Source organism: Sinocyclocheilus grahami, unplaced genomic scaffold (assembly GCF_001515645.1).
Source record: "Sinocyclocheilus grahami isolate Dianchi unplaced genomic scaffold, SAMN03320097.WGS_v1.1 scaffold675.1, whole genome shotgun sequence".
In the NCBI taxonomy this organism is placed as follows: domain Eukaryota; kingdom Metazoa; phylum Chordata; class Actinopteri; order Cypriniformes; family Cyprinidae; genus Sinocyclocheilus; species Sinocyclocheilus grahami.
The window spans coordinates 3,556-19,609 of NW_015505854.1; the positions used below are offsets into that span (position 1 = coordinate 3,556).

General features: G+C 39.2%; 2 protein-coding genes across 6 annotated transcripts in view; both read left to right on the forward strand.

Moving 5' to 3' along the window:
* Positions 1-1,189: 1,189 nt before the first annotated feature.
* On the forward strand, positions 1,190-3,686 carry LOC107559137 (E3 ubiquitin-protein ligase RFWD3-like; the record flags this gene model as incomplete). Its single annotated transcript, XM_016242872.1, has 3 exons — positions 1,190-1,366; positions 2,590-2,827; positions 3,543-3,686. Coding segments are annotated over 3 exons (559 nt in total), but the record flags the coding sequence as incomplete, so codon positions are not given.
* Positions 3,687-5,789: 2,103 nt separating this feature from the next.
* LOC107559147 (Golgi apparatus protein 1-like) overlaps positions 5,790-16,054 on the forward strand; it is a 38,959-nt gene continuing 28,694 nt past the window's right edge. For all 5 annotated transcript variants that reach the window (XM_016242882.1, XM_016242884.1, XM_016242883.1 and 2 more), the window contains exon 1: positions 5,790-6,103. In XM_016242882.1, the coding sequence (XP_016098368.1) occupies positions 5,804-6,103 (300 nt within the window). In that variant the 5' untranslated portion in view covers positions 5,790-5,803. The remainder of the gene's footprint in view (positions 6,104-16,054) is intronic.

The window sequence follows — 16,054 nt, forward strand, 5'->3', positions numbered from 1 at the left end:
TACACAGTACACACATATTATGTAAACAAAAACTTGTTTTGGATGCGATTAATCGTTTGACAGCACTAAACATTTTTTTATTTTTTCGAAACATTCTCATGATAGGACATTGTTAATTTTAGAATAAATAAATTCAGCACTAATTTTCATTTCAATTATTATAATTTTTTTTCATATGATTTATTTTTTGGACCAATTTGTAAATTATTGGCCAGGTATTCCAACATAGTTATTGTTATCAGCAGGGTTATTAAAGTAAACTAAAACTAAATCCATAACAACATTTTTTTTTACTTGAAATAAAATAAGAAATAAAACTGAAATAAAGTCAAATAAAAATAAAAAAAATACTTGCAATGCAGCATCTCATTTACTACTAAAATAACTCAAACTAAAAATAATTTAAATAGTTCATAAAAAAATTTAAACTATACAGTATTAAACATAAATAATCTAATAAAAGTTACCATAACGCAACAAAATTACTAATATTTTATTCAAAATTAAAAAGAAAATATACAGATAAAGTCCAATTTAAAATACTTACAAAATCTATAATAGTATCTCAATGATCGTCAAAATCCAGTATCCATCGACCTCTAGAATCGCTTTCCTGATTAGATTCTGATTCAGAAGCTCTAGGTTTGATTCTGTTTCATTTTGACTGTAATCTATAATCAGATGTATCCGTTGTGATGTCTGTTCTCTCTGTTTAATGCTGTAAACAATAGAGGGAAACTGATTCAAACCAGTAACGTCTTTTGAACAATTTATTAAACCAGAATCAGACGAGACTAGTCAATAGTTATTTTATTGAGATTTTTCTTCGTCAACCATTCTTAGTAGACAATCACTTAGTCTGAACATTGGTCATGCTGTAGGTTTGTTTGTGCGTGCAGCCTGCCTGGATTATTTTGTTGTATACTCCTTTTTATTGGATTACTTTCAGTGCAGACTTGTGAGATATGATTATTCTTTCTGGGTGTGATTTTACTGCTCAGAAACTCATAATAATGGAAATGTTGATGTCTCGTGAATGTAACGACAGTTTTTAGTTGGAAAATGCTTGAACGCAAATCCCAGATGATATTTTTTATGCACCAAAAACCAATTCTAATTTTTCATCAGCCTCTGAACATAGCATGTTGAGCCTCTTCTGAGTTGCTCCATGTGGATGTTTTGTTCACAGTCTGATGACGAACACGGTGGTTCAGGCCTACAACACGGGCAGACCTGTGTGGAGCTGCTGCTGGTGCCATGATAACAACAACTACATTTACGCCGGTCTCGCCAGCGGCTCTGTGCTGGTGTACGACACGCGGGACACCAGCACTCACGTTCAGGAGCTGGTGCCGCTGCGCTCCAGGTCACTTTCAACTGTATCGGCTTTGGTCAAACTGTAGCATGCTGTAATTGAAGACTTCATTTGCAAAAACAGATAACTCCATTCTTATGTATTTTCAGAAATCATGTTTTTTTTTAATTGTGCATTCCAAGTAATATCAATCAAACTGCAGTTGGGTTGTTTTGATTAAGTAATAACGCAAACAAATACAGGTAACTTACAAAATTAAAGTTCATTGAAAGTATGTTTATATAAATATATTAATATATAATTTATATATATAAATTAAACGTTGTTTTATAGCAAAAGCAGATAACTCCCAACAGTCGTTTTTTGGCAAAAGCAGATAACTCCACATTTCATGTTCTAGAGTTAAACAAAAACACTCGTTTAATCTTTGTAATCTCCTCAGATGACAATGTAGACGTCTGACAAACGTCGTTGTGATCATAGACTGTATGGTACGCAATACACAGAGCTTTTCCCTCACCATTGTAATGTGCTGCTTTTGCAAGACTCTTTATTTTCCTTTTTCGTAGTTAACTTCGGGGAAGTCGTGGCCTAATGGTTAGAGAGTCGGACTCGTAACCCAAAGGTTGTGGGTTCGAGTCTCGTACCTGCAGGGATTGTAGGTGGGGAGAGTGAATGTACAGCGCTCTCTCCCACCTTCAATACCACGACTGAGGTGCCCTTGAGCAAGGCACCGAACCCCCAACTGCTCCCCGGGCGCCGCAGCATAAATGGCTGCCCACTGCTCCGGGTGTGTGTTCACGATGTGTGTGTGTTCACTGCTGTGTGTGTGCACTTAGGATGGGTTAAATGCAGAGCACTAATTCCTAGTATGGGTCACCATACTTGTCACTTTCTTCACTTTCGTAAACATACATATAGTTTGTCGAAATGATCCATCCTCGATCACTTTTAGTCAGCTTTGACGAAACTCCTCTCAGCTAGCACGTCTTTTCCTTGTCACCTGACCTGAATACAGCACGCTGATTTGCTAAAATGGACTTATCGGCTTGAAAGTGGACAATACCGGCTTTTTTGACAAAACGCGTTTAGGGTTCAGATCGCGCAGATATGTGGAGAATAATGCACAGCACTCAATTCTTTTATTGAATCAATTCTTAAAGTGGCGTTTATCGTTTTTTGCAAATGAACTCTTTGTATATTACTTGATTGTGTTCTATACAAACTGTGGAGAAACGGTTTGTTGATATTATTGTCCCGCTTCTTCATTGCAGCTGTCCAGTGGTGTCTCTGTCCTACATCCCGCGCGCCGCCTCCAGCATGTTCCCGTGTGGCGGCCTGATCGCAGGCATGCTGGAGAGCGGCTGTTTCTGGGAGCACGTGGAGGGAACCACATACACGCCCCACATCCTGCCTCTAGAGTCCTGCACCTGCACAGACATACAGGTGGAGCCGGACAGCAGACACTGCCTCGTCACGTACAGACCAGGTCCATATCAAACTCGCATACCAGCCCTGTTCTCATATTTACGTATCGCAGTTATTTTCTTTTTTTCGCTGAAAAGTAATATGATGGCTGCCAGTATAGAGTTATACTGTTCTGTTGGTTTATTCAGTTTAAAAAAATAAAAAAAAAACAGCTTCTATTTATTTATTCCATTTAAACTGTAATTAGTAAAAAAATCACTAATATTTAGGAGCCAGGCACCAAAAGTGCGAAAGCATCTATTGTATCTGTTAGTTTTCTTATTATTAATATTAGGGGCCTAGCACTGAAGGGTCGTCTTCTGCTCTATGGCAGCCCATAGAACCGCTTGCGGAAAAGTTACGAACTTTGGCCTACAGATAGAGGATAATCTCAATAATAAGCACTGCAAATTTGGAGTCTCTAACTCAAACCCTCTAGCGCCACCAACAGCTCAAATTTGCATTTCCATTTATGCTAATAACTTTTGTACCGCCATACTTTTTCGTTTTTTCAAACTGCTAGACCATTGGTCTGATTTTTGCGAAAATTTATCCAGATCATCTTCAGACTATGACAAAAAAATATATATATTATGGAATTAAAGTTGATCAGTCAAACTGTTCTCAAATAATGCATTCAGTATCTAGTTTCATTTGGTTACGCATTGCTTATGAATGTTGATGCTTGTGTAAGCAGTTTGATGCTGGCCCTGTTAGTTATGCGCACATATTCAGCATGATTTCTCCGCTCTGTCTGCAGGTCTGGGATGCCGGCACTGGTGCTCTGCTTCAGAAGATGCCCGCGGATCTCCCCGTGTTGGACATCTCTCCGTTTGAGGTCAGCCAGAGCAGCTTTCTGGCCTCTCTGACTGAGAAGATGCTCAAGGTCTATAAATGGGAGTGAGGCTGAGAGTAACATTCAAACACAAATCTGAATACGCCTTTCTCATAAACCAAATACTGGTGGACTGGGACGCCGGGTGACACTGTTGTCTTTTCACTGTGTGCTTTTTCTGTGTTTTGTTTGTTTTAAATGTAAATCCTTTATATTATCTTCTGTTCATTATAAAGAGTTTTCTGTTTTTGACCTTCAAATCAGGGCTTTATTAATGTCTTAGATAAGAGTGATCAGTGTTTTCATCGTATATATGCAAGTGTCTTTTAATTTTTTAATAAAAGAATAAATGCCTACATTGACACGGTTTGTGAGAACCTTAAAAACATCTATATAGGAGTGGCACAATGAAATCAATAGGACCAATACAAAGTGATCTTTTTTTAAGTTAATAAAGTTGATATTAGGAATATTGTCTTAACTGGGATTTGAGTCAAAATCGAGTTATTTCTTCGGTGTCATAAATGTAAGAAATGTTCCTCTGCAGTGGTCCAGCAGTGACAGGGTTATACATCTGGGCCATGGCTAATATGTTATTGGTAATTAAAATGAGAGTTATTGGTTTTTTTTTTTTTTACAACAAACATAAGTGAATAGTGCCAATATTTTAACTAACTATAATCTCACCATACTTTCCCCTTTCCATAATTAATCATAGTCGTATATTAAAAGAATTGTTTTGTATTGCAAGTTTTCTGAAATGTTTAAATGATCTAATTACTTATTTACGTAAATTTCAGAAATCGACATCATAAAGCCTAAAACAACATTATTTCAGTTTCTTGGCATATTATAGTTAAAGGTTTTTACGATGGGATTTTGAATATATATTTATATCATTCCATGAATCAGAAAATATTGTCAATAGCCATAAAAAAAGATAATTTCACCATATTTTAAGAATAACATGCAAGTGTTCTATGTACAAACCCCTCTGTAAAAACCTTCAGAATATATATATATATATACTGTGTACTAGTGCTGTCAGACGATTAATCGTGATTAAGCGCATCCAAATTAAAAGTTTTTGTTTACATAATATATATGTGTGTGCTGGGTATATTTATTATGTACATATAAATACACACAGTCTATATATATTGAAAATATTTACATGTCTATATTTATATTCTTATATATTATATTATATATAAATATATTGACCATAAACAACATATTTTTTCTTAAATATATACATGCATGTGTTTGTATTTTTATATACATAGTACATATACACATTATACACATGTAATCAAAAATGTTATTAGGGATGCGATTAATCGTGATTAATCGTTTGACCACTAATATATATATATACATCTATACAAACCGCTTTTGCAAGGTATGTGTTGTAATTGAAATCTACGGTCAGACGTAAATAAATAGAGTGTAATAGAACATTACAACATGCATAATTCTGAAGTTGTGTCATGTAAATAAAAATGGTTTCTGTTAACAAGCTATAACAGCTGTTTTCTGCAGAGGGCGCAGTCCTTTTTTCTTTCTTTTTTGCAAGACACGTTTGCTTTATAAAAGATAGAATTTAAGTGTTATGTCCAGAAATATTGTTAGACATAAAATGTAATTCGAACACAAAAAGGATCTCGATTAAAGTAAATGAATATGCTGTGCTCATAAACGCTCCTGATTGGTGCATCCTGGTCATCGCTGAGGAAAGTCACAGGCACCAGGTGACCGCTGTAGGCGTTACTGCAGCTGCGTCCTGATCATAGCGTTTCCTGAATAAAGGCACTGATACACTTAAAATGGTTTGACTGAGAACACACAGTGAAAAGTTAAAACATAAAAAATAGCGTTACTTATAGTTACACACCCATCATGCAAAGTCTGGACCTCTAAGCCCCGCCCATTTCTCAACTCCCTGTTTCCTTATCTTCCTTTTATCGAATAAACCAAGTGTCTTTAGTCTACGTGGCCCATGTTTAGTTCGTGAACCCTGAATTCCGCACCACTTCACCCGAGAACTAACGAATCCTACTGCGGTTGGGGATTTATCTCATGAATATTAATAACACAACCCGCTCGGACGTTCAGGAAGCGACGCGACGTCAGCGCGTGCTCATTAATATTCATGAGCGTCCGATTCGGCCGTTCTCTCCGCGAAGATGGCGGCGTGTAGACGTGTGCAGCGACTGCTGCTGTTGATGTGCATCTCCGGATGCATGTCTAACGCTCTAGAAGGCAAATCGGACACTGAAAACGCCGCGGAGAATCCCGAAAGAGGCAGAAACGCGGCGGGAGAGGGGAAAGCGGCGGCGCCGGACGGGGCCTCCTCGGTGCGGCGCGGCGGCGGCTGGAAGCTCGCGGAGGAGGCGGCCTGTCGGGAGGACGTGAGCCGGATCTGCCCCAAACACTCCTGGAACAACAACCTGGCCGTGCTCGAGTGCCTGCAGGACCGAAAAGACGTAAGAAAACTCGGCCGAGTCTGTATTTAACACATAGTCTGTGAGCGCGGGGCGATTAAACCGCGTACAGAGCAACACTGACTGATCATCCGTCTACATAACGTTACGTTAGTGTGCTAACATTCATAACTTACAGGACGCATACATTCATAACTTACAGGACGCATACATTCGCAACTTACAGGACGCATACATTCGCAACTTACAGGACGCATACATTCGCAACTTACAGGACGCATACATTCGCAACTTACAGGACGCATACATTCGCAACTTACAGGACGCATACATTCGCAACTTACAGGACGCATACATTCGCAACTTACAGGACGCATACATTCGCAACTTACAGGACGCATACATTCGCAACTTACAGGACGCATACATTCGCACCTTACAGGAAGCATACATTCATAACTTACAGGACGCATACATTCGCAACTTACAGGACGCATACATTCATAACTTACAGGACACATACATTCGCAACTTACAGGACACATACATTCATAACCTACAGGACACATACATTCGTAACTTACAGGACGCATACATTCGTAACTTACAGGACGCATACATTCGCAACTTACAGGACGCATACATTCGCAACTTACAGGAAACATACATTCACAACTTACAGGTCACATACATTCACAACTTACAGGACATATACATTCATAAGGTACAAGCACAGGTGACGTGAGAAGATATTTACTCATATTTATTAAAAACCAGACGCAGATTGACAAGAAAGGCCTCTGAATGTCACGTACAGGGGTTCAAGATCCGGTTATCACGATTAATAGAGTGCTTCCTGTTAATGGCTGTATTTCAATCCCTTGTGTGCTGCCTACTTAGAGCTCACCAGTAAGTTACGCCCAAAATATGCGGTCCGAGTCAGCCACTCTGTGACGTCACCGGCGCTCTTAGCGTGCGCGACCTGATATGATGTTATGATATGTTATGATATTATGATATGTTATGATTAGAGCCCGACCGATATGGGTTTTTTGGGGCCGATACCGATATTAGGGAGTAAAAAAAAGGCTGTGTATATTATAGTACAGTACAAGTCAAAAGTTTGGACACTTTCCCATTCGTGTGTCCAAACATTTGACTGGTACTATATATAGAACACAGTATATACATAAACAGAATACATAAACACATTTTTTGCAATGATCACTCAAATGTGGTGATCAAACACTTATGGTGACAGAGATATGTAAGGTCATTTAACAATAAACTTACGATGAGTGCGATGCACAAAGTAACGGGGTGTTAGTTGTAACACACGTGGTTTGAATATATATATATTCTGAACCCCATGTGGATTTGCACAAACTGAGAAAGTCAAAAAGTGTTACTTTGTGCCCCGCTCTCCCCTACCTCTGTAAATAAATACAATATAAATTCACGTCTCGCGCACTTTAATGCCCTTTGAATGTAACGTGTACGTTCCCTTGGAACTGGAATCATGGCGGAATTTTATGTGAAGTCCACTTCGCAGGGCACTTACGGTCGAATAAGACCACACTTGAATGCTGCCTGAACAAGAAACCTCATTACTGAAGGGAAAGTGTTGACTGGTGTCACTATCTCGCGAACGCGCCGGCGGATCTCCACCAAATTCGGGCGATCCCTTCAGCTCGAGGAGCCCTCTCGAACGCCACCCTCTGCGCGTCGGTAGCCCCCCGGGATCGCTAGATCAGTCGGCGCCGGACTGCGAATTTAACCACCTGTAACTCCCGAACCCCGGGAGCTATCGACGCGGGGTGGTCTCATTCAAAAGCGGGCCTCTAGACGTACACTCGATTCGCATTCGAGAGGGTTCCTCGAGCTGAAGGGATCGCCCGAATTTGGTGCGGATTCGCCGCGACGTTACGGAGATATGGCCGTTCAAAGTTTCAATGGTTTCCATTGACTTAAGCTTTAAAGCGTTTCATCCAGGTCGCCAGTAGCAAACAATGGAGCATGCTCTGCTGGACAAACTAAGTAATTACACAATTTCAAGCATTTTTCTGCATTATATGTTCTGTAAAAAAAAAATTCATATCGGCGGCATATTCGCCGATACCGATATATCGGTGACAGGCTCATATCGGCCGATAATATCAGCAAAACGATATATCGGTCGGCCTCTAGTTATGATGTTATGATATATTATGAAAAATGCCGTCACCGATACTAGCAGCAGCAGGGTGGTAAACTACTGACTTGCTGCCTTATCAGTCAGTGACTTGCAGGCAGCGTTGTTGCACGAAGACACCTCATGAAACTGATTTCGGACAGGCTTCTGACTCTGAGGCAGCGTAGCGGTTTAATGATCTACAACAAAATAGAACGAGTTTTGATGATAACATAATATAATATAATACTGATTTCTCGCTAGAAATAACATCAAAAGTGCAAAAAGTTAGTCAGAAATATACATTTACACACAAACTAACCACCAAAAAACACAACGTTCAGATGCCATCTTTATTTATTTTTTATCCCAACTGTCACGGAATGGAATGGAACGCACAGGATTGTGGGATATCAAAGGCAGTGAAGGATACATCTATGCTGCCTTTAAAATTCGATCAGAAGAAGGTACCTCCGGAGACCGGAAGTGAAGCAGAATTAGGATTCGGACGTGCCTTGATGCCTTCCTGCCTCCGAAGGCAGCATTTTAGAGCTTTCGGACGCAGTGCAAGTAACCTTAAAGGTGCAATAGGTGATTGTCTTCAGAAACATTTTTTGTTATGCTGGTTGAAAGTCTCTTCACATCTCGATAGCAATCATTAAGTTAAGTGGTCTAAATGTATTTATCTGTATTTCTATATTCTGTGGAAGGCGTAGGACCAAGAAATGTTCGTCCAATCAAAACGCTCGGTCCGAGCGTTTTAATAAGCTTTCCTACCTGCCTGTCAACTTATGTATCTGCATACCTCTGCGCACCTGGTTCGCGCAGACAGGACATGTCATCAGCGCATTCACGCACGCTGAGCAGACAGAGCGAGAATGGCAAGCAAACATCAACAACCCGATCTTCCTCCCTGGTATTGTAGTACTTTTAAAGTTTTCTCACCGGTGAATGACACATGATGTAGCCCAGCGATTAATCCAGTCCTCGCGCCCCCCGCTCTGCATATTTTGCATGTCTCGCTTAGTTAACACGCCCGATCCAGATAACCAACTCTTTAGAAGAGAGCTACGTGCATGAACTGTGTTCCGATCGATATGATCTGAGTGTTCATTGCTCCCTCCTCCCTGAGCAGGGGAAATCCGTTGAAGTTTACTTCACTTCGGAACATGGGCTGGAACTGGGAACCGCTGATGTAGCCTATTGTAGTAATGTTGTCTGTGGTCTGTGAGTGTATATGCATTCAGGGGGCGTGGCTTTAGACGGCGATTGCAGGGAGGGTGGGACATTCGCTTCAGTGCTATCAGGCTAAAGTTAGCATTTTCCAAGATCTCCTATTGCGCCTTTAATGCTAGCAAATAATATGAGCACAGTGGCTTACTGTTAATGTCAGCATTATAAATAAAATGTACATGATTTTCTGTTTTGGAAATTATAATCTGTGTATTGTAAACGTTTTCACTTTGTATATATGTATTATACAAATATTTGTTTATTTTAATTTGACCTCGTAATATTTAGTCAATTTAATAACTCAATCTTTCAGTTAAAATGTCTGACTTCTCTCTGGCGACACAAGGGAAGGGAAAAAATTAAAATCCTGTCATCTACTCAGCCTCATGTTGTTCCAAATGTGTTAGAGTTTATTTCCTCTGTTGAACACGAAAGAAGATATTTTGAAGGATGTTGGCAACCAAACAGTTGACGGTAGCCATTGACGTACATAGTATTTTTACCTTACTATGGAAGTCGATGGCTACCGTCAACTCTTTGGTTGCCAGCATCCTTCAAAATATATTTTGTGTTCAACAGAGAAAAGCCTGTTCCAAACATGCAAGAGTTTGAATAAATGAGCATTCAATCAATCGTTAACATTCAATCAACAATTGGCTGATATAATGTTGCATCGTGCACTTCCGAGAAAGCTAATTTTCATATCATTCTTAAGCAGAATTATAATTCTCATGAATAGGTATATCTGTAAAATGCACTATTTATTTTATATTCTTCACAGTATTTGCAAATATTTGTTTTTATTTGGTTTTAGTCACATTCACCTAAAAAATAACTAAAATATAAAAATAATTTCTGAAAGTGATTCCGGAGATATCATTACTCAGTGTTGTTGGAGTTGTGGTATAATTAGAACGATTATTAAAACTTTATATTTGATTTCATTGTAGTTATCATCCTTGGTATGAACAAGTATGGCTTGTATACTGAATTTCTGCTGTTGTTCGACTTGACTGACTGGTTGTGCAGTGTTCATTTGTAGAGGAGGGTTCATGATATGTAAGTACTGCTATTAGTTTGGCAAGGGTTAGCCATTGTTTGGTGGTGGTGCACATCTTTTTAATCTTTGCATGATCACAAATATGGAAGCAATATGATCATTGAGGTCCTTGTGTAATAATACTTCTAAAGTGTCCCATTTATTGCCAGTGTCAGGTCTGCTAGATGTGTAATGTGAGTCAGGTAATTAGCTCTTAGTTACTGATTACACAAACAGCGCTTTTACTTTTGTTGAACATCTGTTGAATGGTTCTTAACTAGCAGAACTGGGTTTTCCTTTACTTGTGCTGATTATGGGTTTGGCGTTGGTTCTGTGATCTGTTGTATTGGATTGTTCAGGCCTGGCAGGCAGGCCCTGTTTATGGTGGGTCATTTTCTATGGCTGTTCATCACATTGCAGGTTATTTTACTAGATGTTCTTCCCAGCCTGGTCATAACTATTACAAATTATTTCTCTGTCAGCTCATCACAGATAACGGTTATTTCATCTGGCTGTTCATCACATTACATGTTATTTATCTGCCTGTTCATCATATTACATGTTATTTCTCGGCTGTTAATCACATTGCAGGTTATTTCTCTGGCTGTTCACTGCCATTAAATGTTATTTCTCAGCTGTTCATCACCATTACAGGTTCATTCTCTGGCTGTTCATCACATTAGTTATTTCTCAGCTGTTCATCACATTGCAGGTTATGTCTCTGGCTGTTCACTGGCATTAAATGTTATTTCTCAGCTGTTCATCACCGTTTCAGGTTAATTCTCTGGCTGTTCATCACATTAGCTATTTCTCAGCTGTTCATCACATTGCAGGTTATGTCTCTGGCTGTTCACTGGCATTAAATGTTATTTCTCAGCTGTTCATCACCGTTTCAGGTTAATTCTCTGGCTGTTCATCACATTAGCTATTTCTCAGCTGTTCATCACATTGCAGGTTATTTCTCTGGCTGTTCGCTACCATTAAATGTTATTTGTCAGCTGTTCATCACTGTTACAGGTTATTTCTCTGGCTGTTCATCACAGTTACAGGCTATTTCTCTGTTCATAACATTACAGCTAATTCATCTGGCTGTTCACATTAGATATTTCTCAGCTGTTAATCACTATTTCTCTGGCTGTTCTCTACCATTAAGTGTTATTTCTCAGCTGTTCATCACATTACAGGTTAATTCGCTGACTTCACTACCATTATAGCTTGTTTCTCAGCTGTTATAGGTTTTGTCATCGCATTCAGTTTTTTTGGGGGTCATCACTTTGATCTAGTTCAGGTTGTTTGTCTGTTTTTAACAGATGAAGATTATTTCTCTGGCTGTTCAGTGCATTAGATTCTCAGCTGTTCATCACGTTACAGGTTATTTCTCTGACCGTTCACTACCATAAAATGTTATTTCTTAGTTGTTCATCATAATGCAGATTATTTCTCTGGCCTTTTATCACCATATGTTATTTCTCTGGCCTTTCATCTAGGGATGCACGATATATCGGCGGCCATATCGTTATCGGCCAATAAATGCTATTTTTGATATTATCGTTATCGGTCCGATAACAAAATTAGGTCGATATCTTTAAGCCGATAAATTATGTATTATTTCCGCTGGTTGAACCACTTCACGTGCTTGCTGCTGGCCACTAGGGTTTTGATCGTTGCTTCTGTGACGTCGCACAAGCAGATGCTGACGTTTCGCTCCCCGCTCTATACAATGAAGTGGCAGCTCACACCCACATGATTTTGGGCAAAAATGTGACAGATATAAGTTTCACAACTGACATATGGAGCTCTGACGTAAGTCCAGTGAGTATGTTGAGCCTTACTGCTCAGTGGATTGAGGAAAACTTTGAGATGAGGAGAGTAATTTTGCATGCGCAAGAATGCCCAGGCTCTCACACCGGCGCTGCTATAGCGAGGGCACTCGAGAGCATGTTCGTTAGGTGGAACATAACTAAAGATATGGTACATGCTGTGCTGCGAGATAATGGCCGCAATATGGTTAAAGCCATCGAAGACTGTGGATTGAACAGTCTTGGCTGCATGGCTCATACTCTCCAGTTAGCCGTGCATGACGGAGTTCTGAGCCAGCGCAGCATTTCCGACTGTATGGCGATAGGGAGAAAGATAGTCGGGCACTTCAAACATTCTCACCTTGCCATGTCCCGACTTGGAGAGATACAGACAGAGCTAGGACTGTCAAAAAAGATGCTGCAACAAGACACTCCGACACGTTGGAACAGTACGTTTTATATGATGTCGAGTTTGTTAGCACAGAAGCGAGCACTTGGTGCATATGGGGCAGAATTCGAGCTTCCCGCATCTTTCAGCGCGTACCAGTGGGGCCTTATTGAAAATGCAGTAACACTGCTTGTGCCTTTCGAAGAACTGACGAGAGAAATAAGTTCACACACAGCAATTGCTTCAGACGTGATTCCCTCTGTTGAGGCTCTGAAACGTTTACTGGACAAGAGTCTTAGTACAGATAGTGGTGTGAAGACGACAAAAGCTACTCTGCTGGAGGCTGTGAAGCAGCGGTTTAACGGCATATACACCGAGCCTTTGTACTTCTTGGCAACGATCCTTGACCCAAGGTACAAAGATCGCTTTTTTGATCAAGCCACCAAACAGCGAGCAACAGAAATGCTGCTGAGACAACTGAACAAGATGACAGAACTTGAAAATAGCACGGAGAAAGAGAGAAATGAGACAGAGCCCCCTTTAAAAAAGACGTGCACCGAGAGCGACGGAGGCGCAACATCCCTGCTTGACATGTATGGTGAAATTCTTGAAGAAAACATGGCCACAGAACACCAGACGCACCAAACATCTCCAGTAGGACAGCAGGTAAATTATTTTTCCCCCCTCATATTAAAAAAAAAAACAAAACAAAAAAAACAGCAAAATAAGAAATAACATTTTATTTGACATCTGCAATATAGAGTACAAAACATGCTCTAATGTTTTAGCTTCACTCTAAAAAATATGATCAATATGACATATATACATTACTGTAACATCAAAATAAGTTGAGCAGAATTCAACATTTATAAATATTTTTTTTAAAAGTCTTTAATATAATTAAGCTGAAACGAATGCTAGCTGTGAATGCAAGCTGTATATACAGCATGGGTTTTAGTTGTTGTTTTTTACAGTGTTTAAATTTACAAGCTTATGTGTGTTATACTGAAGAAAGTATTGTAATACATTATTTATTGTTCTTTGTAGGTAATTGCATATCTAAGTGAGCCACCCATTTCCAGGAGTGAGAGCCCACTGCAGTTTTGGAAAAGCAATATGTCCCGTTTTCCAGCCCTGGGCCAAGCTGCACGCAAATACCTGTCAGCTCCCTGTACCAGCGTTGACAGCGAACGTCTCTTCTCAGCGGCATCAAATGTGATTGATGAAAAGAGAAACAGACTTATGTGTGAGAAAGCTGAAATGCTTCTCTTCATTAAAAAAAACATCCCACTCTTACATTCACAGATGAAGTAGCCAGACAATCCTGTAACATTTCTAGTTGGCCTTTCTGTTAAATTCACACAAAGTCATGCTGTATAAGAATAATTTTATTATGTGATTGGTATTTTGATTATGTAAGTAATGTTGTTCAGTGACTTGGTTACTTTATTTATGCATTGTTTTTTGTCAAGGCAATAGCTTTTATTTATATAAAAGAAAGTTGGCCATAGAAATGAATAGTTAATAAAGTTCAGAGATCAGTTCAAACTTTTCTGAAGTTAAGGTTTTAAAATAAAATCAGTTGTTCACTGTATGTGTTTGCCTTTTTGTTTTTGCAATCATGCTCAGAAAAATTAATATGTATATTTATCGGCCTATATATCGGCTATCGGCCTCCAAATATAAAGAGTTATCAGTTATCGGTATCGGCCAAAATTTCCTTATCGGTGCATCCCTACTTTCATCACCATTGCATGTTATTTCTCAGCTGTTCATCACCATTACATGTTATTTATCTGGCTGTTCATCATATTACATGTTATTTCTCAGCTGTTCATCACATTACAGGCTAATTATTTGGCTGTTCATCACCATTGCATGTTATTTCTCAGCTGTTCATCATATTACATGTTATTTCTCTGGCTGTTCATCACATTACAGGTTATTTCTCAGCTGTTCATCACCACTGCATGTTATTTCTCAGCTGTTCATCATATTACATGTTATTTCTCTGGCTGTTCATCACATTACAGGTTATTTCTCAGCTGTTCATCACCATTACATGTTATTTCTCAGCTGTTCATCACATGACAGGCTAATTATTTGGCTGTTCATCATATTACATGTTATTTATCAGCTGTTCATCACCATTGCATGTTATTTCTTTTGGCTGTTCATCACCGTTACATGTTATTTCTCAGCTGTTCATCATATTACAGGTCAATTCTCTGGCTGTTCGTCACTGTGACAGGTTTTTTTCTCTGGCTGTTCATTACCATTGCAGCTTGTTTCTCAGCTGTTATAGGTCATTTTGTCATCGCTGTTACAGGTTTGTTGGGGTAATCACTTGATCTAGTTCAGGTTGTTTTTCAGTTTGTAACATTTTATTGCTTAATGATCATGTGAATATATCCTTCAGAGTTTTCCGTGTTTTTCTCAGACTGAACTTTAGACTTTCTCTTCCCATGGAGAATCACTGTCAGTGCGAGTCCTTACTTTAAGGTCAATTATTTAGCTGTACAATGTTCCTCATTGTTTCTCATAAATAAAGACTGAATGGAGACAGTTTGTTTACCTCCATAATTTATCATCTGCTGGAGGCAAAAGGCCCTGGTGACTTTTTAAAAATGCTGTTTTCTAAAATAAAATCCTGACACAGCTGGAGAAAAGATCTTGTTGCTAGGCCTTTTATATGTTGAGGTGACAACAGTCCAAATAAGCAGTGATTTTTCTGGTCTCTAAGCAGTATCCTAATATTGCTTCGCAATCATACAGGGTTATAATTTTATCCTTTTCACTTGCATTATATAGTATAGACAGATGCAGCATAATTGCACAGAGAAGCTGTAGCTTTAAATCCTTTTAGAGTTAATAAATCCTGTTAAAAATATCAAAGGCTAAGAAGACGCTCTCAGCACAGGCCGAGGTCAAAACAGGTTGCTGTGTCTTTGATTGGGTTTGGATGCTTTTTTTAGTAACATTGTGATACTTATCAAGGCCTTCATCTCCATGAGAGTCAAGTATTGCACGCTTGATATTTACAGCGGGCCGTTAACAGCTGTCCTGTGCTATGCCGGGGATGCTTTCTGCCTGGGCTTGTTCTCAGCTGTTCAAATAAAGATCAGTATCAAGCCAGCACAGTTAGGGAGACCCTACCGTTATGTTGATTGCTCTTGGCTGCTGAAGTTTTCACATCACAAAGAGTATTTTATTAGCAAAGGAATAAAATGTCATTTAAAAGGCCTCTATTTTTTTATTAAAGCTGCCAAAGGCAATGTTGAAGACATACTCTCTCAGTTTCTACAGATGCTGACCTTCTCTCTAGTTCTTCATGTCACCGTGTCCTCATATTTGTCTTAGCTTT